This window comes from Pongo abelii, chromosome 6, assembly GCF_028885655.2.
Source record: "Pongo abelii isolate AG06213 chromosome 6, NHGRI_mPonAbe1-v2.0_pri, whole genome shotgun sequence".
Classification (NCBI taxonomy): Eukaryota; Metazoa; Chordata; class Mammalia; order Primates; family Hominidae; genus Pongo; species Pongo abelii.
This window is the reverse complement of record NC_071991.2, coordinates 26383661-26408268: the sequence shown is the minus strand read 5'-3', so window position 1 is coordinate 26408268 and position 24608 is coordinate 26383661. Positions and strand designations below refer to the sequence as shown.

Below are 24608 nucleotides of genomic sequence, written 5' to 3'. Positions count from 1 at the left end.
ATGTGGCTCAACAAGAATTTAGACAAAAATATTGAACTATAACGTGTTGCCATGATTTAGTCTCTAATGAGGTTATAAATAAATCCATATTTCAGCACATATATCCAGTTGTGTTCAAATACCTCTAAAAGTGGTATATCAAGAATTCTTAGGCTACTGAGAAAACAGATTCTGCTATTACCCAAGAAATCAACTGGAAGGCATTTTTATAACCTTACACCACATAAGGAAAAATTGAAAGGTAGTACTAATAAATGCAAACTACATCACCTAGAAAATGGTAATCTAGAATGTCACTGTCAATATTTAAGAATTTGAAATTTTAGTATGAAAAATTTGGTAAAATAAAGCTTTTATTTTCTTTTTTCTTTTCTTTTTTTTTTTTTTTTTGAGACGGAGTCTTGCTCTGTCACCCAGGCTGGAGTGCAATGGCATGATCTTGGCTCACTGCAACCTACAACTCCCGGATTCAAGCGATTCTCCTGCTTCAGCCTCCTGAGTAGCTGAGATATACAGGTGCACACCACCACGCCCAGCTAATTTTTGTATTTTTAGTAGAAACGGGGTTTCACCATGTTGGTCAGGTTGGTCTCAAACTCCTGACATTGTGATCCACCCGCCTCAGCCTCTCAAAGTGCTGGGATTACAGGAATGAGACACTGCACCCGGCCTCTTTTTTTTTTTTTTTTTTGAGACAGAGTTTTGTTCTTGTTGCCCAGGCTGGAGTACAATGGCGCGATCTCGGCTCACTGCAACCTCCACCTCCCCAGTTCAAGCGATTCTCCAGTCATAGCCTCCTGACTAGCTGGGATTACAGGCACATGCCACCATGCCTGGCTAATTTTTGTATTTTTAGTAGACACAGGGTTTCATCACATTGGTCAGGCTGGTCTGGAACTCCTGACCTCGGGTGATCTGCCTGCCTCAGCCTCCGACAGTGCTGGAATTACAGGTGTGAGCCACTGCGCCCGGCCAAAATAAAGCTTTTCATAAGTTTTGTGGAGCTTAAAATCAGCATAAAGTGGGAAAATATCTTAAAAATGAAAACAAAAACCTACACCAAAAAAAATGTATCCAATGCATACATATCAATCTTTATGTTGGGGGCGCCTAAAGCAAAACATTTGGTGAACTTTATACAATTATTTTGAACATATTGGCATACCGATAAAATTATTTTTATTTAATTTGAGTGAAACATGTCCACATCTCAAAAATACAGTTTTGTATTATGAATAATAAATGTAAAGTCTTTATCTTCAAGAGGATCCTGATTCTCAGCCAAACATATATGACAATGCTTTCCTCTGGTTCCTCCAAACTGAGGCCTCATGAAGGCTCAAATATGGAGTGAGAGGGACCCAGCAACAGACAATGTAAGACAAGAAGGAAGAGGTAGGATGGTCAGCTCTAAGGCTCAGGAATTCCCTGGGGGAGGCCAATGTAATGACGTCAGCTATGAAGCTTACTGGGTAAAAATAAACATAAAAAAGCTGAAAACTCCATGGGTTGACTTTGGTGGGAAGGAGACTCTAGAATCATAAGCAGTTGTACCAAAAGGACTGAGTCAGAATGACATTTATCTAAGGATTAAGGCAAAGGTTTACAAGCACATAAGTATTTGTTCCAAATCTTACTACAGTAGCAATATTCTTTTCTGTAATGTCAGCTACCCCAAGCAAGGGATGTCATAAACAAACTCAGACAAGTGCCTAAGTATTCAGTACCTCTAAGAGTGGTATATCAAAAATTCTTAGGCTACTGAGAAAACAGATTCTGCTATTACCCAGGAAATCAACTGGAATGCATTTTATAACCTTACACCACAAAAGGAAAAATTGAAAGGTAGTACTAATAAATGCAAACTACATCACCTAGAAAATGGTAATCTAGAATGTCACTGTCAATATTTAAGAATTTGAACTTTCAGTATGAAAAATTTGGTAAAATAAAGCTTTTCTTTTCTTTTTTCTTTTTTTTTTTTTTTTTTTTGAGATGGAGTCTCGCTCTGTCACCAATAATTGCCTACATATGTTGTAGGCAATTATTTTCTAAATTCAACAAAGTTGCAATTAACTCTGTTTCATGTATAAATCTCACTGAAAGGCACTATCCAGTAGCTATTTCCCTCGGTCTTTTCTGGAATTTTCTATCACTTGATTCAAAACCAACTTTATTTGAATCCTAGCAATTTCTAAAGCTCCAAAGGTGATAACAAAAAGAGAGTAGAAAAGAAGCCAAGTTACCCCAAACACTAAATGTCTAATATATTTGGTTCTGCAAATGAAATATATTTGGTTCCGCAAATGAACCAAAAACCACACAAACTAAAAAACAGTGAGTTTAAAACTCAACCTAAATTCAATGGTAGCAGTCAAATCTATATGCAAAAATTAGCAAAGACACAATACAGAAACCCAGTCTGTTATTCCAGGAAAAATAATAAAATTCTTATTTTGGCATTTTTCAGAAAGAATAAACACATTAAATATGACAAAATATACCCAGTCAAGTATAAGAAAATATTTGAAATATAAATGATTTTATTCTTATTCTTATTTTTAAATATTTACTATAATATATTTAGAAGAGCTTTTCAGTGAAAAATGCTTATAGCTACTATGTATAAATTAAAACAGCCCTTGGAAAAATAGTATCTTTTATTAATAATGTAGATTGCAGCTCCAAGGATGTAAATCTGGGCTCATAGCTCATGACCCAAATCAATCTCAGATGAAGATATGTAACAATCATAAGTTATAGTATTAAATTAAAATGCTTCTAGAAATAAAAAGAGTTAAAAGCGAATGAAAAAAAGGGGAAGTGGATTCCTCACAATTACTCCTAAGGTATGGAATCAAACTAAGTGTTAATTAACAGGTGACTAAATATAGAAAATATGTATATTTACACAACGGAATGCTATTCAGCCCTTCAAAAGAAGCAACTCTTGTTATTTGCAACAACATCAATGAACCTGGAGGACATTATGCTAAGTAAAATAAGTCAGCACAAAAACTATAGAAGCAGAGAGTAGAATGATGATTGCCTGGGGCAGGGGGTGGAGGAGATGTGGGTCAAAAGTAATGGGTCTTCCCTATGTCTCTTACCTTAACATGTAATTTATTCTTCTCTCAGTTTTGATGCACTAGGGAATGGAATTATATGCTGAGGAGTCAAAACTGAAGGAATTATATATTTGTTAAAGCAATGCAGGTGGTATATTGAAAGTTCAGAGGCTTAGAAAAATAATATATTTTCTGCTCACATCACTATCCCCTGTGGTTTTTTTTGTTTTTTCTTTTTTTGTTTTTTTCAGGTTAAGAGGACTTCATGATCTTACAGGAATCATATTATTTTTCATCTACTATCTGCATTCTTCTTTTTCTTCAATGAATAAATTTAAAAAGAGATGCAGAGAAGACACATTTGCTTCTTATCCACATATCACTTTCACTCACTATTTGTCAATGTTGGTAGAGCTGAGAATAGCAGTTTCCTGGTAGAACAACCACTTCTCAGCAGTATAGAAATCACTGAAAGAAAAGTGTGCCTTTCATAAAAAGCTAATGTTTTTGTTTGTTTGTTTTCAGACAGAGTCTTGCTCTGTCGCCCAGACTGGAGTGCAGTGGCGCAATCTCAGCTCACTGCAAGCTCTGCCTCCCAGTTTCACGCCATTCTCTGCCTCAGCCTCCGGAGTAGCTGGGACTACAGGCGCCCGCCACCACACCCAGCTAATTTTTTGTATTTTTAGTAGAGACGGGGTTTCATTGTGCTGGCCAGCATGGTCTCGATCTCCAGAGCTAATGATCCACCCGCCTCAGCCTCCCAAAGTGCTGGGATTACAGGCATGAGCCACCACGCCTAGCCAAAAAGCTAATGTGTTTTAAGCAAAATAAGCATATGCATCAATAGTAAAATGCTTCTGGTAAAATAAACGTTCATTTTGTTTATTTCTTTTTTTTTTTTTTGAGACGGAGTCTCGCTCTGTCGCCCAGTCTGGAGTGCTGTGGCACGGTCTCCGCTCACTGCAAGCTCTGCCTCCTGGCTTCAGGCCAGTCTCCCGTCTCAGTCTCCCATCTCAGTCTCCCGTCTCAGTCTCCCGTCTCAGCCTCCCGAGTAGCTGGGACTACAGGCACCTGTCACCATGTCCGGCTAATTTTTTGTGTTTTTTAGTAGAGACAGGGTTTCACCGTGTTAGCCAGGATGGTCTCGATCTCCTGACCTCGTAATCCTCCCGCCTCGGCCTCCCAAAGTGCTGGGATTACAGGCGTGAGCCACCGCGCCCGGCCTCATTTTGTTGATTTCTATTGAGCTCAGGTAATATTTCACCAAAAGGCTGACATATATTTAGCCAAAAAAGGGATATTGTTTGAAATAAGAATATTGTGAATAAAGTTATTCTGTCAATAGAATAACATTATGACTTCATACAAGTCTTACCTGTAGTTGTACATCAAATGCTACTTTTTATTAAAAATAGTATTTTATGTAAGTATTCAATTTCTATCACCTTTCTTCTCTATTTCAACACCTTCTTCACTTTACACCAATGGAAAGCAAGCCAGCTGGTGACAGGGAAGCACGTGTTGTTATTGCCATTTTAATGATGACAATGAAGAACACTCGTTTGAGTGTTCTTTGTTTGAGTAGTACTCGCGTGCCAAACACCGTTCATTTAACACAAAGTACTTGTTTTCTATTTTATCCTAAATTTACTGAAAACATTTTTAGCTAAGAAGACTTTGTCTCATTCAAGTGTGTTTTATGGAATCTGGTTGACATTTAAGTGTCTCTGACTTTCCTGGAATATATTATAATTTTTCATAAATCCATATTTAGTACTATAAATAAACAATCTTTTACTAAAAGCCTTTCTGAGGTAGAGTAGGATACATCAAATTTTATTATAATATGGTAAAAGTGTGTTAACCATGTTCCCAGTAATCCCTCTGAACACAGCATTCTCAGTTTCCAGTATTCACATTGAGTCACTTAGGGGAAATTGGTATCTCTGTAAACAAGCAGAAGAAGGTGCCCAGTGGAGGTGTACCACATTGCATGGAAATGCTGTCCACATGCACCTTTGGGGTCTTAATTTAACTGGGCTGTCATTTGCATGGCTAGATACTTACTGAATCTGGTCATACTGTTTTGGGCAGCTAATGGCATTTGTTCCCCATCAGTCTTCTACAATTATTTGCTTTGCTGAAAAATAAATCTTTTGTTAACTTTCTCTAAATTGAGAGACTAGATTTGCAATTTTCAATTTTTAAAGATGAAAGCAAAGCAGAGAAGAACAATATGTGTATATAGCATGCATTTTCCTGCCTATCAAAATTCTTCTTGTATTGCCTTGGAAACCCTAGGAAGCCACCTAAAGAATTCTCCCTTCAAATTGTTTAGCCAGAATTATAAATTTCAAAAGGTCCAAAACTTAACAATTGAGCAAAGCAAAAATCTTGTCTTTGCTTCTTCTTAGTAATCTGTCATTTCAGAAAACATGACAATTATGCCAAGCCATTGAAAAAAAAATGTGGTTTTGGTTAATTTTATCCCATTGAAAATGTCTTTAATTGTTACTTTTATCATGTTAATCTAAGAGAAACTATCTACATAACTATTTATGCCTTCAGGAAATATTATGCCAGGCGCAGTGGCTTACGCCTGTAATCCCGACACTTTGGGAGGCCAAGGTGAGTGGATCACTTGAGGTCAGGAGTCCCAGACCGGCCTTGCCAACATGGTGAAACCCCATTTCTACTAAAAACACAAGAATTAGCCAGGTGTGGTGGTGTATACCTGTAATCCCAGTTATTTGGCAGGCTGAGGCAAGAGAATCGCTTGAAACTGGGAGACAAATGTTGAAGTGGAGCCAAGATCTTACCACTGCACTCCAGACTGGGAGATAAAATGAAACTCCATCTCAAGAAAACAAAAAAGAAAAAACATTCCTATTAAGGTGTTTAAAGTTCAGTATTGTAGTACAGTATAGCAGAATTCTCTGAAATTAGCAGTTAATTGTAATTACAAGGTTTTTTTTTTTTTTTGAGACAGAGTTTTGCTCTTGTTGCCCAGGCTGGAGTGCAATGGCGTGATCTTGGCTCACAGCAACATCTGCCTCCCGGTTTCAAGTGATTCTCCTGCCTCAGCCTCCTAAGTAGCTGGGTTTACAGGCATGTGCCACCAAGCCTGGCTAATTTTGTGTTTTTAGTAGAGATGGGGTTTCTCCATGTTGGTCAGGTTGGTCTCAAACTCCCAACCTCATGTGATCCGCCTGCCTCAGCCTCCCAAAGTGCTAGGATGAGCCACTACACCCGGCCTGGTTTCAAGGGTTTTTAACTGTGAAAACAAGTGATTAGGTATGCTTTATGCTTTTTCTTTTCTCTCTTTTTTTTTTTTTGTTTGTTTTGAGACCAAGTCTCGCTCTGTCACCCAGGCTGGGGTGCAGTTGTGTAATCTCGGCTCACTGCCACCTCCATTTTCAAGGCTCAAGTGATCCTCCCACCTCAGACTCCTGAGTAGCTGGGAATACAGCCTTGTGCCACCATGCCGGGCAATTTTTGTACTTTTAGTAGAGATGGTGTTTTGTCATGTTGCCCAGGCTGGTTTCAAACTCTTGGGCTCAAGTGATCCATCCACCTCGAACTCCCAAAATGCTAGTGGTACAGGAGATAGAAAGAAATTGTTTAGGCAGATAGCGAGGGTAAAAGAGTCCCTGGCAAGGTTTCCCTTTTAACCAAAAGCAGCCTGAAAAATTGAGCAGCAAACATGGATAAGCAAACCGGAAGCTTGCACTAATGAATGCCAGCAGCTAGCCAGGTATGTTCAACATGGAGGCTCCATCTTCCCTTTCCTCACCATGTGAACGTTAAAGAAATAGGCAACATGGCTGCTGGCCAGGCAGAGAATCCATCTGCATAATAAAAAATTAGGGTGGGGGCGGCCAGATTTTCGTACCTATGCAAATGGCACAACTAGTCCTAACCAGTTTTTTGCACCGTATACAAATGGCACACCTAATTCAATCAATCTTTCATACCCTATGTACATCAGACATTACCTTCTCAAGATCATCTATAAAACATCTTGCATTCCACCATGAAACCAGCAACCCACTTCTCCAAGAATCCTCTCTGCCACAGAGAGCTCTTTTCTCTCTTTTGCCTATAAACTTCTGCTCTGAACCTAACTCTGTGTGTGTCCATGTTCTACTTTTCCATGCCACTGAGGATTATAGGCATGAGCCAAGGCACCAAGCTAGTATGCTTTTTTTTTTTTTTGAAGACAGAATCTTGCTCTATCTCCCAGGCTGGAGTGCAGTGGCTCCATCTCGGCTCATTGCAGCCTCCGCCTCCTGAGTTCAAGCGATTCTCGTACCTTAGCCTCCCAAGTTGCTGGGACTACAAGCGCATGCCACCACACCCGGCTAATTTTTGTATTTTTAGTAGAGATGAGGTTTCACCATATTGGCCAGGCTGGTCTCGAACTCCTGACCTCAGGTGATCTACCTGCCTCAGCCTCTCAAAGTGCTGGGATTACAGGCATGAGCTACCTTGCCCAGTGCTGGTATGCTTTTTCATAATAACTTCAGTTCTAGAAGGGTAGCCACTGGTCTTTATGGGGTTTCTGTAATGGATACTGTAACCCTATGCCACCAGAATGGTGCAGACATGCTGATTTTATTAGAATGAGTTCAGCCTTCTTGGTAGACTATTGGTATCCCAGAGGCTGACCATTCACTGCAGCTTATTAAATGTAGCTTCATGATGTCAATGAGTCCTTTCAGCCAGGTTGCCTTTTTCTTCTCATTGATGTAGTCATGTCATGATCTCTTTTGCTTGTCTTATGCTATTCCAGATGATAGGTGATTATTTCTTCCGTAAGTGAGACCCTCTTTTCTTTTCTCTGCCATGATGTGTCTCCTATGATGTGTCTCTTTCTCTTAAAAGCACTTGTAATCCCATTTAAGGTTAAATGCAAATACCCTGTGGGTGGGCCTGGCTCAATTCAGGGAGGAAGCCCTGACTGAAAAGCCTGCAGTTTAGGTTTCATTCTATCTTCTTTCAGCCCAGCAACTGAGCACATCTTCTGTCATTCAGGGCCTGAGGGGGCGGGTCCTTAAACATCCTCCAATCAGAGACGCTGGTCTGGGACCCGTCCAATCAGGCACGCAGCTGGAGCGGACAGGACGGCTTCCGGGATTTGGCGGGGCCTTTGTCTCTCGCTGCAGCCGGAGCTCCAGGTCTCGTCTTCACTGCTCTGTGTCCTCTGCTCCTAGAGGTCCATCTTCTGTGGCCCCGTTACCTGCAGGTATTGGGAGACCCACAGCTAAGACGCCAGGACTCCCTGGAAGCCTAGAAATGGTGAGAGTGCCGGGTCCCAGATCCCGAGAGAGGGGGAGGGGCTGGTTGGAACTGGTGGGAAGTGGATGTGGCGAGACTCCGGCCTCCCTGCAGTAGACTCCAAAATCCGCGGCCAGGAGTTGTCCTTGGCGCAGCTCAGCCCTCACTCCCCTTCAGTCATAAGATGGCTGCTGGGCTGGCAGCCGGGATCCCGGGCGTCCTGTCTCCTCCCTGCGCAGTGACTGTTCCCTGGCTTGGAGCCCTCCCTGGGCAGCTCTGCTCCCGCAGCGCCGCATCTCTCCCCGATGACTCGGGGTTCAGGGTTCATGAATAGGAAGAGCTTTGGTCCATGGGATTCCCAGACCCTCCTTTTTTCTATTAAAAATGTATGGAAGTCACTGCGAAAATATTAAAGGATTTAATCAGACAGTCATTCACAAATTATAGAGCACCCAGCTGTGGTTTGCAGTTTGTGGTCTATGGGAGGGGCGTGAAGGAAAGACTTTTATAAGGTGTGTGATGAAGAAAACCAATAATTGGTTAGGTACCGTTACGTAGTTTCTTAATTTGTAAATTCAGGGTGGACATTTCCTGGTTATGTCATCAGAGGTTAATTGGCAGTTTATGGTTGGTTAAGCCTGAATTTTGTTTCCCTCAATGTTGTAATTTACAAAAAGTTTGAGTTAGATTTTTTTTTCTTTCTTTCTGAGACGGAGTCTCACACTGTCGCTCAGGCTGGAGTGCAATGGCAGCGATCTCGGCTCACTGCAACCAACGACTCCTGGGTTCATGCAATTCTCCTGCGTCAGCCTTCCAAGTAACTGGGATTACAGGCGCACGCCGCCACGCCCAGCTAACTTTTTTGTATTTTAGTAGAGTCTGGGTTTCACCGTGTTGCCCAGCCTGGTCTCGAACTCCTGAGCTCAGGCAATCCACCCGCCTCCGCCTCCCAAAGTGCTAGGATTACAGGCGTGAGCCACCGCGCCCGGCCAATTTGAGTTAGATTTTTTTAAAAATGGGGACCCTGGGACTGGAGCTACCTCAGTCTAATTGCCTGCTACTTAATTATGTACACACTCTACGGGGGATAGATTTTCCCCTGAAATTTTCACATGTGGCCCAAGCAGAGTCTCAAGACTACTCCCCACCCCCAAATCCTCCAGCGTAACTCTGGTTTGCAGTAAAATACCAAATTTCCAGTTTTTTCTGACATTGTGAAATGCCAACTTCCTCATCCTAGTTCACATTATTTTAGTGTAGATTTTAGATACTGTATTTTAATTAATCATTTTTTGACAAAGCATTGGATAGCACTTTAGAAAAATTTTTTTCTGTTTGAAAATATTTCCCAGGAGAAGAAAGCAAAGAATCATCCCCTGACACTGTATTGTAAAAAATCTCTGTGCCTCTTTTTTAAAAAATCTTCCCTAGGCACAGAGATCTTACCAAAATGTTTTTGGGTCAAGGTTTCCCCTTGGAAACTTTATGGAGTGATGTTTCCTCAGCCACTCCTCAGTGTTTTCCTGGTTTTGAGTTTTAGTACTGTCTGGGGATAAACCAAGATACCCACAATCGCTATGTCTGCTACAATGTTTAGTGAATATCAGCTCCTGGGTCATTTTCTCCCATAGGACAGTCTCAGGTATGGAGTGTAGCTTCTCAAAAGAGCAGGTGGATGTCGTGGGGCTGAGAGGCATCTCCTGGTGCACTTTTTTTTTTGTTTGTTTGTTTTTTTTTGAGACAGTCTCACTCTGTCGTCCAGGCTGGAGTGCAGTGGGGCGATCGCGGCTCACTGCAACCTCCGCCTCCCAGGTTCAAGCGATTCTCTAGTCTCAGCCTACCAAGTAGCTGGGATTACAAGTGCATGCCGACACATGTGGCTAATTTTTGTGTTTTTTGTAGAGACGAGGTTTCACCATGTTGGCCGTACTGGCCTTGAACTCCTGGCCTCAAGTGATCCGCCCACCTTGGTGTCCCAAAGTGCTGAGATTACAGGTGTGAGGCACCCCACGCTGGCCACACTTTTTTTTTTTTTTTGAAAAGCTAACCCGTTGAGACATTAAGATTGTCTTCACCCAATTCAGCTTTCATTTCTTGGAGACAGATTGCTGGTCAGCCAATCAGATGCTGGTATTAAGGGGAAAACAAATAATTTCTTCCCCCTGAATTCTCTAACATTTGTGAAAGAAAAAATAGTGTACCAAAAAAACTAAAAAAAACTTACTCCAGTGAGATGGTGTAAGAACTTGCAAACTAAAATGCATCTGGAGCAGTAACTGAGGTATAGTGTCTCCGAAGAGGGTGGTTATTGAGCACTTAAGTGAGCAGGATGGGGTGGGAGAATCAAGGGATCGTGGCCTGACTTGGCGCGAGTCAAACACATCAGTTTTCTAATCAGCACTGCCACTCTCTGGGGGTTTATCATCTTGAAAAGATTTGTTCACTTTTTTTGACTTCAGTTTTTTACTGTAAATTGCATTTTATTAATTTACAGTAAACTTGAAAGTTTACAGTAAAACTTGAAAGGTAAAAAATTTACAAAAAGGTGGGTTTCAGGGAGAGAAATAATATCTAATTATATAGTCCATTTGTTAAAAATTCTTATTTATCTTTTTCTTTCCCAGAATGAGTTTAAGAATTTTCTCGGGTGTGTCTTTTATGGATGAGATCAAACAGAATTCCAAGTCTCGGCTTTTAGAATGCTAACCAAGGAAAAAAATAGGGAGAATCTCTTTTTAATTTTGGCTGTAGAAAATAAATGCTTTTCCACAAGAATATGTAGTAGATAATTGGTGAGTTACTTAGATTTGTGAAAACATCAGTTCCTCTTTATGCAGAGTACATTTGTGACAGTGAATATCTCTAGTATATGTCCTGTTATCTTGATTTCTGAGTTTAATGCTGAATTATATGGTAAAACTTGGTACCTCCCAGAAGTGTTCCCATATGACTGATTGTTTACTACATGATTTTTAATAAAAATTATAAAATACGTTTATCATCTAAAAGGAATGGATACTTTTGCTTTTCTTGTTGAGGTATAAAATGTAAACACCTTAAAATGTCTTCCCCTTATATGATCACTGTGTTTGAGTAATTTTGCTGGATTTTTTAAACACTTACTTTCAAAAACCAAGTTAATACCTCTGACATGGAAATGAAAGCTTCAGCCCAGTGACTCCAAGCTAAGGCTAATATGGAGCCTGCAAAAGGAGGTTATTAAAGGCCCAGTTAGGTTCTTTCTGGAGAGCCTCCCCTGCAGATGTCCCAGCCTGCTCACACCAGCCATGGAAGAAGCCTTTATACTGAGAGAAACTACAGAGCCCAGGAAAGCTGGGGACCCACAGGCAAATGCAGTTAAGGTTAAGATGGAAGGGGATTAGGAAGGTCTTACTGGAGATGAAGTTGTTACTATTTTAAGGCAGTTTCTAGACTTATAAAATAAAACAAAGTTATGTAAAAAAAAAATTTTGAATTCCAAAAGAGTATTGCAACAGGCAAAGTACCAACTATAAGATCTTGAAGGATTGCAAAGTTTAGGCAGACAAGATTAGAAAGAAGGTGGGAGGGGATGGCAAATAGAAGGTGGGAAAATTAGATTTTATATCAGAGAATGTTTTACCCTGAAGTCAGCGTGTTCTTAGCTGGGACATAAAATGGTGTATGTTGGCTCAGACTGAGGGTAGCTGAAAGTTCTGAGCCTGTGGGAAGAAGATAAACTTAAGTAAAGTTTGATTAAGAAATATTTTCTCTTAGCCACTGAGACCAATTTAGCTGTTTTTTGTTTGTTTGTTGTTTGTTTTTAATGAGAAAAGGAAATGTGGAGTCTGTGTTTGGTTATGTGATAGGTAAGAAAAGAGAGCACCATCTAAGTCACAATGGGAGGGTGTTTCTTTCCATCAACTGTTCCTGGAGAACACAAAGGTTGGATAATTTTATTAATCACAGCTATTTACCAGGATTATCTATGTGCTTCATCTTTCCCCACCTCTTTTCTTGGTCCTATACATTTCTTCCATTTGAGTTTTCCTGCGTTGTGTCTTTTATAATAAACTGGTCAACATAACCACAGTGTTTGCTGAGTTCTGTGAGTAACTCTATCAAATTATTGAACTTGAGGGAGGTTATGGGAGTCCCAAATTTTTAAACAGTAACCCCAATGTATAGATGGGCCTATGGAATTTGTGACTGGCATCTGCAGTGAGGATAGTGTTGTGGGACTGAGCCCTGAATCAGGGTTTGTGCTGACACTGGGTGGTGTCAGAATTCAAATGTTAGACAATTAGTTGGTGTTAGAGAATTGCTTGGTATTCCACAAACTCTAGAGATTCGGTACCAGAGGAAAGATATCACAGAAGCCTGGCCTGAAATGGAACTCTGGGTGTCTGGGAATGGGAGGCTCTGCTCTCCTGTGCACAGACTGTCACACTGCCCGTTGTCCTGTGATTCCAGGTCTCCTCCCAGGGTGAGCGAGAACTGAAAACTTAGAGGAAATGAGCTGTGATAATGGACCCCTTTTTTCCACAGCTGCCACCACAGGATTCCCACCCACTCTCAAACATACCCACTAGACATTGATGTGTCCACACCCCTCCCAGGACTAGGCACCACCCTCAGGAATTTCACCACAACATTTTTGATCCTGGTATTTTTTGCCAAAAATCCACAAAAGTGTCTACATGCCTCTGGGCATATCCCCACCCCCAGACACCGAATCTGCAGTAGCAACCTGTTTCTTCTACTAACCAACGGTTCTGCACCACCTGTTCATAATCTTGTCTGCCTGCATGGACACAAATCAGAGTACAGCCCCCCTGGGCCACTATCTGATAGCACAAACAAATCCATCCACTTACATTGCACTATTCTCCACTCATGGATTTTTTTCCTTTTAACTTTTATATTTGGTTCGTGGTACACGTGCTGATTTGTTATATACGTAAAATTGTGTCGTGAGGCTTTGGTGTGCAGATTATTTTGTCACTGAGGTAGTAAGCATAGCACCAAATAGGTGCTTTTTCTGATCCTCTTTGTCCTCTCGCCCTCCACCCTCAACTTGGCCTCTGTGTTTGTTGTTCCCCGCTTTGTGTCCATGTGTTTTTGTTTGTTTGTTTTGAGATGGAGTCTTGCTCTGTTACTCAGGCTACAGTGCAGTGGCATGATCTCACTGCAACCTCTGCCTGCCAGGTTCAAGTGATTCTCCTGCCTCAGCCTCCTGAGTAGCTGAAATTACAGGCACCTGCCACCATGCTTGGCTAATTTATTTATTTTTAAAAATAGTGACAGGGTTTCACCATGTTAACCAGGCTGGTCTCAAACTCCTGACCTCAACTGATCTGCTGGACTCTGCTTCCCAGGGTGCCATGTGTTATTATTTAGCACTTACTTATAAATGAGAACATGTATTTGGTTTTCCATTTCTGCATTAGTTCGCTAAAGATGGTGGTCTCCAGCTCCAACCATGTTGCTGCAGAGGACATAACATTATTTTTTTAGGGCCACACAGTATTTCATGATGTTTATATATCATATTTTGTTTTTATTAAATATTATGTTTTATTTTGGAGACAGGATATTCTATTGCCAGGCTGGAGTACAGTGACGTGATCTTGGCTGACTGCAGCCTCAACATCCTGGGCTTAAGCAATCCTCCTACCTCAGCCCCCAAAGTAGCTGGGACTACAGGCATATGCCACCACACCTAGCTAGTTTTTCTTTTTGTATTTTTTTGTACGTACGGGGTTTTGCCATGTTGTCCCAGGCTAGTTTCAAACTGCTGAGCTCAGGCAATCCAACTGCCTTGGCCTCCCGATGTGCTGGGATTACAGGCCTGAGTCACTACACCCAACAATATGTTTTCTTCTTTTTTTTTTTTTTCTGAGACAGTCTCCCTCTGTCGCCCAGACTGGAGTGCAGTGGCACGATATTGGCTCACTGCAGCCTCCACCACCCAGGCTTGAGCGACTCTCCTGCCTCAGCCTCCCAAGCAGCTGGGATTACAGGCATGCACCACCATGCCTGGCTAATTTTTTTTGTATTTTTAAGTAGAGACGGGGTTTCAACATGTTGTCCAGGCTGGTCTCAAACTCCTGACCTCAAGTGATCTGCCCACCTTGGCCTCCCAAAGTGCTGGGATTATAGATGTGAGCCACCGTGCCCAGCCATAATGTTTTCTTTATCCGGTCTACTATTGATAGACATTTAGGTCGTTTCCATGTCTTTGCTCACAAGTACTATTGTGAATAGTGCTGCAATAAACATGCATGTGCATGTGTCTATAATAGAATAATTTATATTTTGGGGGGTGTATAGAGTATTTTTTGGGTATTCAGGTTGCCGAATCAAATGGTAATTTTGATTTTAGTTCTTTGAGAAATCATCACACTGCTTTCACAGTGGTTGAACTAATTTATACTCCCACTAACAGTGTATAAGTATTTTTTTTTTTTTTTTTTTTTTTTGCAGACTTGCAAGCATCTTTTTTTTTTTTTTTTTTTGACTTTTTATTAATAGCCATTCTGACTGGTCTGAGATTGTATCTCACTGTGGTGAGATACCACAGTTTCTCTGTGGTAATTGTAAAGATACCACATCTTTACGTTTCTCTAATGATTAATAATGAGCATTTTTTAATATGCTTGTTAGCCACATGATGTCTTCTCTTGAAGAACATCCGTTCATGCTTTTTTCCTAGTTTTTTTTTTGTGAACTTGCTTAAGTTCTTTGTCAATTTTGGATATTAGACATTTGGCAGAAGCATAGTTTGCAGATATTTTCTGTTGTTCTGTAGGTTGTCTTTTTACTCTGTTGATAGTTTCCTTTGGTGTGAAGAAGCTCTTTAGTTTAATTAGGTCTTATTTGTCCATTTCTGCTTTTGTTGCAATTGGTTTTGGTATCTTCATCATGAAATATTTGCCAGTTCCTATGTCTAGAATGGTCTTTCCTAGGTTATCTTCCAGGGCTTTTGTATAATTTTAAGTTTCAAATTTAAGTCTTTAATTTATCTTGAGTTGACTTTTGTATGTAGTGTAAGGAAGGGGTCCGGTTTCAATCTTAATACATAGTGCTAGCTAGTTATTCCAGCACCATTAAACAGGGAATTCTTCCCACATTCCTCTTGTCAGCTTTGTAGAAGATCAGATGGTTGTAGGTGTGTGGCATTATTTCTGGGCTCTCTATCCTGTTGCATTGGTCTATGAGCCTGTTTTTTTGTATGTTTTGTACCAGTACCATGCTGCTTTGGTAACTGTAGCCTGGTAGTATAGTTTGAAGTCGGGTAATATAATGACTCCAGCTTTGTTCTTTTTGCTTAAGATTGCCTTGGCTATTCGAGTTTTGTTTGTTTGTTTTTGTTTCATATGAATTTTAAAATAGTTTTTTTTCCTGTTAAGAATCTTTTTGGTAATTTGATAAAATAGCATTAAATCTGTAAATTTTTTTTTTTTTTTTTTTTTGAGATGAAGTTTTGCTCTTGTTGCCCAGGCTGGAGTGCAATGGCGCAATCTCAACTCACTGCAACCTACGCCTCCTAGGTTCAAACAATTCTCCAGCCTCAGCCTCCTAAGTAGCTGGGATTACAAGCGCGCACCACCATGCCTGACTAATTTTTGTCTTTTTAGTAGAGATGGGGTTTCGCCGTGTTGGCCAGGTTGGTCTCAAACTCCTGACCCCAGGTGATCCACCCACCTCGGCTTCCCAAAGTGCTGGGATTACAGGCGTGAGTGAGCCACCGTGCTGGGCTAAAGTATGTACCTTTAATGCCTAGTTTGTTGAAGGTTTTTTACATGAAGATGTTAAATTTTATCAAAAGCTTTCTCTGCATCTATTGAGATAATCTTGTGGGTTTTGTCTTTAGTTTTGTTTATGTGATAAATAGCATTTATTGATTTGTGTATGGTGAACCAACTTTGCATTTTAAAGATAAAGCCTACTTGATTATAGTGAACTAGCTTTTTTTTTTTTTTTTTTTTTGAGATGGAGTTTCACTCTGGTTGCAATGGCATGATCTCAGCTCACTGCAGCCTCTGCCTCCTGGGTTCAAGTGATTCTCCTGCGCCAGACTCCCAAATAGCTGGGATTACAGGCATGCACCACCATGCCGGCTAATTTTGTATTTTTAGTAGGGACAGGGTTTCTCCATGTTGATCAGGCTGGTCTCGAACTCCCGACCTGAGGTGATCCACCCGCCTCAGCCTCCCAAAGTGCTGGGAATACAGGTGTGAGCCACCGTGCCTGGCCAAGTTATTTGTATTTTTGTATGTTCAGTGGTAATGTTCATTTTGTCATTTCTAATTGTATTTATTTGAGTCTTCTTCATTAATCTCGCTATTGGTTTATTTTATTAATTTTTTCAAAGATTTAACTTCTGAATTTCTTAATATTTTGTATAGTTTTTTTGTGTCTAAATCTCCTTCAGTTCACATCTGATTTTAGTTTTTTCTTGTCTTCTGCTAGTTTAGGGATTTGCTCTTCTCTTATTCTTTTATTTGTGATACTAGGTTGTTAAATCGAGATCTTTCTAACTTTTTGATGTGAGCATTTAATGGCATAAATTTCCCTCTTAACACTGCCTCAGCTGTGTTCCAGGCATACTGGTATGCTGTATTTTTGCTCTCATTTGTTTCAAAAAACTTCTTGATTCCTGTCTCAATTCCATTATTTACCCAAATATCATTCAAGTGCAGGTTGTTTAAGTTCCATGTAATTGTATGGCTCACTGTAAACTCTGCCTTCTGCGTTCAAGCGAGTTTTGTGCCTCAGCCTACCTAGTAGCTGGGATCACAGGTGCCCGCCACCATACTCAGCTAATTTTTGTAATTTTAGGAGAGTCCATGTGGTTTCACCATGTTGGCCAGGCTGGTCTTGAACAGATCTGAGGTGATTTGCCCACCTCGGCCTCCCAAAGTATGGGGATTACAGGCGTGAGCCACCGTGCCTGGCCATTTGTGTTGTTTTTAGGTGGAGAGTTCTGTAGATTTCTATTAGGATTATTTGGTCAAGTATTGAGTTTACGTCCTAATATCTTTGTTAATTTACTGCCTCGATAATCTGTCTAATAGTGTCTGTGGGGTGTTGTTGTCTCCCACTATTACTGTGCTAGAATCGAAGTCTTTTCATAGGTTTCTAAGAACTTGCTTTATTCATGTGCACTCATGAATAACACCTCTTTTCTTTTGTTTCCCCCCGATAAACATTCTTTAAAGTGCACACAGTGTGCCCAAGGCTACTCCTTAGGTGCCTGAATCCAGTTATCTACTGAGTTCAGATGTCCAAGAGTTCAAGAGCATGTCCTGAGGCCTGGCTGTTGTAGGAGAAAATACAAATTAGAAATAAGAGGCTTTATGATTCTGTTCCCTGATAATAAGGGAGAATATTTTGCTCTTCTCTGTTTTCTTAAAGCATTTAGATTATATGTGGATATTTTTCTGCTTTTTTGAAATATATGTAAATCATATGAACAGCTAAATAAACCCTTTGTTTTTCTTTTTGACTCAGGATTCATTTTAGTTAGTTTTTTTTTGTTTTGTTTTGTTTTTTGAGATTGAGTCTCGCTCTGTCACCCAAGCTGGAGTGCAGTGGTGCGATCTTGGCTCACTGCAACCTCTGCCTCTTGGGTTCAAGCGATTCTCTTGTTTTAGCCTCCCGAGTAGCTGGGACTACAGGTGTACACCACCATGCCCAGCTAATATTTGTATTTTTAGTAGAGATGAGGTTTTGCCATGTTGGCCAGGCTGGTCTCGAACTCCTGACCTCAGGTGATCCATCCACCTGCCTTGACCTCCCAAAGGGCTGGGATTACAGGCCTGAGCCACCGCACCTGGCCAGCAACTTATTTTCTATTCCTGCAGATCCAGTGGTTGTTTCACAAGTCACAAAAAAGTAAATATAAACACAATAAAAATTCCTTTAAACTACATTGAAATTTTCCTTTCTGTGTCTGTCTCATCTGTCTATATTTTGTTTTTATTCTATGCATTTTTAAAAAAATCAATGACAGAGAAACAGAAGAAATGAAAATGCTGGGCCCTTCATCTAAATCCTAGGAATTATTGAACGTTTAGTACTAGCTCCCAGGGTGTTAGGAGAATTCAATCACATAATGTGTTATTCCCAGCGAAGCGCTGTGTAACATACTCTTGAGAGTGAGAACGTGGTGAACACAGTGTCTGCTTAATAAACATTGCACTAGTACATGTGTACGTGCTGTTTTTCAAATGCAGACTTATTCAGACATTGCTGCCTTCTGTTTAATCTGTAAACTTTAAAGAGACAGAGAAGAAGATACTTTAGGGTGGAGATGGATTATCTTCACTTGTGTTGTGACAAGAGTGCTGAGTATAAGGTACACTTTGCTGTGCCTGCTTCCTCTAACTAGTGCTAATAATGAGCCTAAGGAGAGCAACATCAGCATTGACAAGGACTTGTTTAAAACACCCATTCATGGACCCTTTCCAAACCTGCAGAATCACATTACAAAGAGTTGGGTCAAAATTACCAAGTGATTTATAAGCTCATTAAAGTCTGAGGGGCAATGCTTAGCTAAGTGGTTATCAGCTCAGGCTTCTAATGAGGATTACGTGGCCAATTTGCAGAAATCTTTTTACTTGTGCCCTTTCCACAAGTTCTGTTTAATGTTCTTGGTGGAAGCATCCATGTTGTTTTAATTATTAGATTGTTACAAAAGTAATTGTCGTTTTTGCCTTTTTTTGTTTTTGAGACCGATTTTTGCTCTGTCGCCCAGGCTGGAGTGCAATGGCTCGATCTCGGCTACTTCAACCTCTGCCTCCTGGGTTCAAGCAATTCTCCTGCCTCAGCCTCCCCAGTATCTGGGATTACAGGCATGCACCACTATGTCCTGGTAATTTTTTTTTTTTTTTTTAGTAGAGATGGGGTTTGGCCATGTTGGTCAGGCTGGTCTTGAACTCCTGACCTCAGGTGATCCATCCACCTTTGCCTCCCAAAGTGCTGGGATTATAGGCATGAGCCACTGCACCTGGCCTGTTTCTGCTATTTAAAAAAAAACCACTATTATTATTACTTATTATTTTTATTTCTTTTACCTTGCCATTAAAAAAAAATTGGCAACAACCACAGTTACTTGCACACCAACCTAGCAAATGCCTCATGTGATTCTAGAGTGAGAACAGAATCAGCTATGAGGGGTTCAAAATACATTCATGGGAGTTAATTTCTGCCTTTGTACTAAAGGGTGGTCACAGGGCCAGTTCTGTTTGAGTTTGGTAGGAATAGGACAGTGCAGCCCATATTGCCATTACCGTAGCAGAAATTGCTGGTGTCTGTGGCAAGGGAGGGCACCTGAGGACAGATAAAGAGAAACTTTATTTTTATCTCTGTGGAGCAGCTCATTGTTCCTGACTGAATCTTTGCTGTTATAAAGAACAGAAATGGGTGGACTTTATCTGTTTTGGACTTTTTCTTGTCATCTGCTTGTGGATGTGGTGCTAGCAGATAAACAGGTGGTGCTGACACTTCAAAGGCATATTCTCAAGATGCAGGTGTAATTTGTCCAGAGACTCTTCATCTGAGAAGGAATCCCAGAGAAGGAGGAGAAAAGGGGAAAAAATGGCCTTTTTTTTTTTTTTTAAGCTAAACATGTCTCAGATCAAGAGCTGTGTCCACTCTGCCTCCTGGAATGCCATGTGTTTAGTACTTGTAAACCTTTGCTTCTCTACTTGCATTTTTCTTCCCTAATAAGTTTATTTTAACTACTTTAAAAAATTCTTACGATAGTCAAGCGTCTCTGAAAAATACTTCTTTCCTATATACCAGAGCCTACTCTACTTTCTCTGCATCGTGGCTGCTTATATTCCATGCAGAATTCTCACCATGAATTTGTGATGTGCAACATTAAAAATGTTTCCTTTGTGGCTGTGGATACTCAAAATTCCTATTGGGGAAAAGCTGGTGCCGAGACCAGCTCAGTCTGGGAGAACCTAACCCAGCGGCGCTAGAGGAATTAAAGACACACACACAGAAATATAGAGGTGTGAAGTGGGAAATCAGGGGTCTCACAGCCTTCAGAGCTTAGAGCCTGGAACAGAGATTTACCCACGTATTTATTGACAGCAAGCCAGTGATAAGCATTGTTTCTGTAGATTATAGATTAAAAGTATTCCTTATGGGAAATAAAGGGATGGGTTGAAATAAAGGGATGGGTTGGGCTACTTATCTGCAGCAGGAGCACGTCCTGAAGGCACAGATTGCCCATGCTATTGTTTGTGGTTTAAGAACGCCTTTAAGCGGTTTTCCGCCCTGGGTGGGCCAGGTTTTCATTCCGGTAAACCCACAGCCTTCCAGAGTGGGCGTCATGGCCATCATGAACATGTCACAGTGCTGCAGAGATTTTGTTTATGGCCAGTTTTGGGGCCAGTTTATGGCCAGATTTTGGGGGGCCTGTTTCCAACAAGCTGGGGTCCTTTGTAAATATGGAGAACATGTAATGTTGGGGTTTCATTTGTGTTCTTCATTAGCTCTATGCAGAACAGAATTAACAAAATGCTTATTTAAACAGGATAACAGTTATTACCCAAAAGGTCTAAAAAATAATTACTCGGAGATGGCCAGGCATGATAGTTCATGCCTGTAATCCCAGCACTTTGGGAGGTTGAGGTGGGCAAATCACCTGAGGCCAGGAGTTCAAGACCAGCCTGGCCAACATGGTGAAACCTTGTCTATACTAAAAATACAAAAATTAGCTGGGTGTGGTGGCATATGCTTGTAGTCCCAGCTGCTAGGGAGACTGAGGCAGGAGAATCGCTTGAGCCTGAGAGGCAGAGGTTGTAGTGATCAGAGATTGCATCACTGCACTCCAGCCTGGGCAACAAAAAAAAATTATTAGGAGAAAACTGCTCTCTACGATGTTAAAGACTACTTAAAATTACTGTTAAAAATAACAACATAAGCTAGGTGCTTGGCTCATGCCTGTAATCCCATACACTTAGGGAGGTTGAGGTGGACAGGAGTTCGAGACCAGGCTGGCCAACATGGTGAAACCCCATCTCTACTAAAAATGCAAAAAAAAAAAAAAAAAAAAAAATTAGCTGGGCATGGCAGCAGGCACCTGTAATCCCACCTACTTGGGAGACTGAAGCAGGAGAATCGCTTGAATTGGGGAGGTGAAGGTTGCATTGAGCCGAGATCACACCATTGCACTCTAGCCTGGGCAGGGGAGCAAAACTGTCTCAAAAAAAAAACAAAACCATACACACAAAATAACAACATAAGAGTTATCTGTATCTTGAAGAGGGCATAAAACTGATGTTTCTGTATGGTTAAATTTAGACTATACTTTTGCGAGGGGCAATATTGAAGCAGTGATGCTGTGTTTTTCTGTGTGCCTCAGCACATCATACAAATCTGTCCTAGTTCAGTTGATGTTAATGATTCACTTGGTATACCTATGTAACAGAACATGTAACCCAGAACTTAAAGTATAATAAAATAAAAGAGCTCTCTGACAGATTTATTTTTCTTACTACAGAGTTAATTATTTTTCTCTTCTTTATTAAGTATCTTTATGCAGCTGATGTGCATAAACCATCACATTTAATCTGGAAGCTGCCCTTCTTTCTTAGGTTTCCTTTGTATATATTTGTCTTTGGAAAATAAAGGCTCTCATCTTTGTTTACAGGCCAGAAAAACTGGGAAAAACACAGGCTCTTCCACTTACTGGATGTTTGACAAAATATTCTTCTTGGGCCAAAAACATTGGCATTACTGGTGAGCTTGTTAAAAATTTGGAAACTCAGACTTTATTCCAGATCTTCTGGAAAGAAAATCTGCATAACAAGATCTCCAGTTTATTACTGTACACATTAAAATTTTAAAGCTAGCTTATAACACAGCATTTCTTTTCTATCTGAAAAATATACACAGCTCATTCTGTATGATGTAAATATAGCACTCACAAATGTATGTTTGTGTTTGTGTTACTGATTTTATACTTTATTATCTAGAAAAGTATCATATATAAACTGCTATTGTGGATCTTATGCTACTCTTTTCTCAGAGAACACATTTGAGAATATTTCTGTTTTGAAAATTATTTTATTGGATAATTTTAGTCACTCCTATAAGTAAAAACCAGTTCTCTTTACTTTCACATTCCACCTTGAGTCAAATTAAAAATTCTGTCCAGGGCAAGTTGGTAAATATGTTTTTGTGTGTGTGTGTGTTTCAGGGACCACTGACATTTATGGATGTGGCCATAGAATTCTCTCTGGAGGAGTGGCAATGCCTGGACACTGCACAACGGAATTTATATAGGAAAGTGATGTTAGAGAACTACAGAAACCTGGTCTTCCTGGGTGAGGATAATTTTAATACATAATTTAAAGGTTTCACTTCTCCTTTCTGTAGAATGTTTTTTTGGGAATTTCTGCCTCGCATAAATAAGTTTTAGATCCCTGTTTTCAACAAAATCCTGGGGATTTGTTCATTTAGAAATGAATTTCTTCAAGATGTTTCATCTTGACCTGAACTTTCCACATTCCTGAGCTACTCTGTATCCTTCACTCTAGATTAATGGTAATTCCAAAAATTTAGTGGCATAAAAATTGCCCACACCTTAAAATCTAATTGCCACCACCAATTTTTCATTCAGTAGTACTGAGTAGTGAAATTAAGAACATACAAATTTAAAATATTTTCTAAATATTTAGAAATTTATGTTACTAATTAGATATTTTGGGATTAATTTACTAGAATACTTAATTACATCCTCTTTACTGAGCACATTACTGGTTGATAATTGGAGAATATGAGCAAGATTCATGTTACTCATTTTTAATAAAACAGGTATTGCTGTCTCTAAGCCAGACCTGATCACTTGTCTGGAGCAAGGAAAAGAGCCCTGCAATATGAAGAGACATGCGATGGTAGCCAAACCCCCAGGTAGGTGAGAGTGATAGTGAATATAACAGATGACACAGATGACAGGTCTAAAGGTCAAGGAGAAAGCCAGTTCTTAAAATGTGATTTGGGCCAGGCACGGTGGCTCACGTCTGTAATCCCAGCACTTTGGGAGGCTGAGGCGGGCGGATCACAAGGTCAAGAGATCCAGAGCATCCTGACCAACATGGTGAAACCCTGTCTCTACTGAAAATACAAAAATTAGCTGGGCGTGGTGGCACACGCCTGTAGTCCCAGCTACTCGGAAGGCTGAGGCAGGAAAATCACTTGAACCAGGGAGGCGGAGGTTGCAGTGAGCGAAGATCGTGCCACTGCACTCCAGCCTGGAGACAGAGTGAGACTCCGTCTCAAAAAAAAAAAAAAAAAAAAAAATGTGATTTGGGAAGCTGTGTTCAAAAAAAGTAGTTTCTGGGGAGCTGGGTTTTTTTTTCCTTTGCTCTCACATAGGAGCATATTCTGTCTTATGCTTTTAAATTCTCTCTACTTTCCCTTCAGTGATTTTCCTTCAAGTTTATGGTGAAAGTTAAAGTCCTATTCCTGGCATATAGGAAACTGCACAATTGTACTGCTTTTCCATTGTTTTGGGGGACACACAGATATCTGCATAATTTTGAGAAACTCTGTGTTAAACTATTTTTCAAGTTCTCTTTTTGTATCAAGTCTGAAATATGTGAGAGTAGTTTCTATTACATTGGGTTTTGTTCATTTTTCTGTACATTCAATCCTGTTTTTGTTACTATAGTCTTGAAATATAGTTTGAAATTATAAAGTATGATGTCTTTCTACTTTGTTCTTTTTCCTCAAGATTGCTTTGGCTATTCAAAATTTATTGTAGTTTCATGTAAATTTTAGGATTATATTTTCCATTACTGTGAATAAAATACCATTGCAATTTTGATAGGGCGTTTATTGAATCTGTAGGTCACTTTGAATAAATGGCACTTTAACAATATTTATTCTTTGAATCCATATACGTAAAATATTTTTAAGTTTATTTGCGTCTTCCTTAATTTTTTTCATTGATACATCTTTCATTGTAAAGATTTTTTAGGCTGGGTATGGCTGCTCACGTCTGTAATCTCAGCATGTTGGGAGGCTGAGGCAGGTGGATCACTTGAGGTCAGGAGTTCGAGACCGGTCTTCCCAACATGGCGAAATCCCGTATTTACTAAAAATACAAAAAATAAGCTGGACATGGTGATGTGCGCCAGCTACTTGGGAGGCTGAGGCAGGACAATCACCTGAACCTGGGAGGTGGAGGTTGCAGTGAGCTGAGATCACCCCACTGCACTTCATCCTGGGCAACAGAGCAAAACGGTCAAAAAAGATGTT

General features: G+C 40.3%; 1 protein-coding gene across 1 annotated transcript in view; it reads left to right on the top strand.

Moving 5' to 3' along the window:
• The first annotated feature begins 8167 nt into the window (after positions 1–8167).
• The window catches only part of ZNF273 (zinc finger protein 273), a 33265-nt gene continuing 16824 nt past the window's right edge, over positions 8168–24608 (top strand). The window contains exons 1-3 of the mRNA XM_009242753.4: positions 8168–8366; positions 22546–22672; positions 23163–23258. Of these exons, the coding sequence (XP_009241028.3) occupies positions 8364–8366; positions 22546–22672; positions 23163–23258 (226 nt within the window). The 5' untranslated portion in view covers positions 8168–8363. The remainder of the gene's footprint in view (positions 8367–22545; positions 22673–23162; positions 23259–24608) is intronic.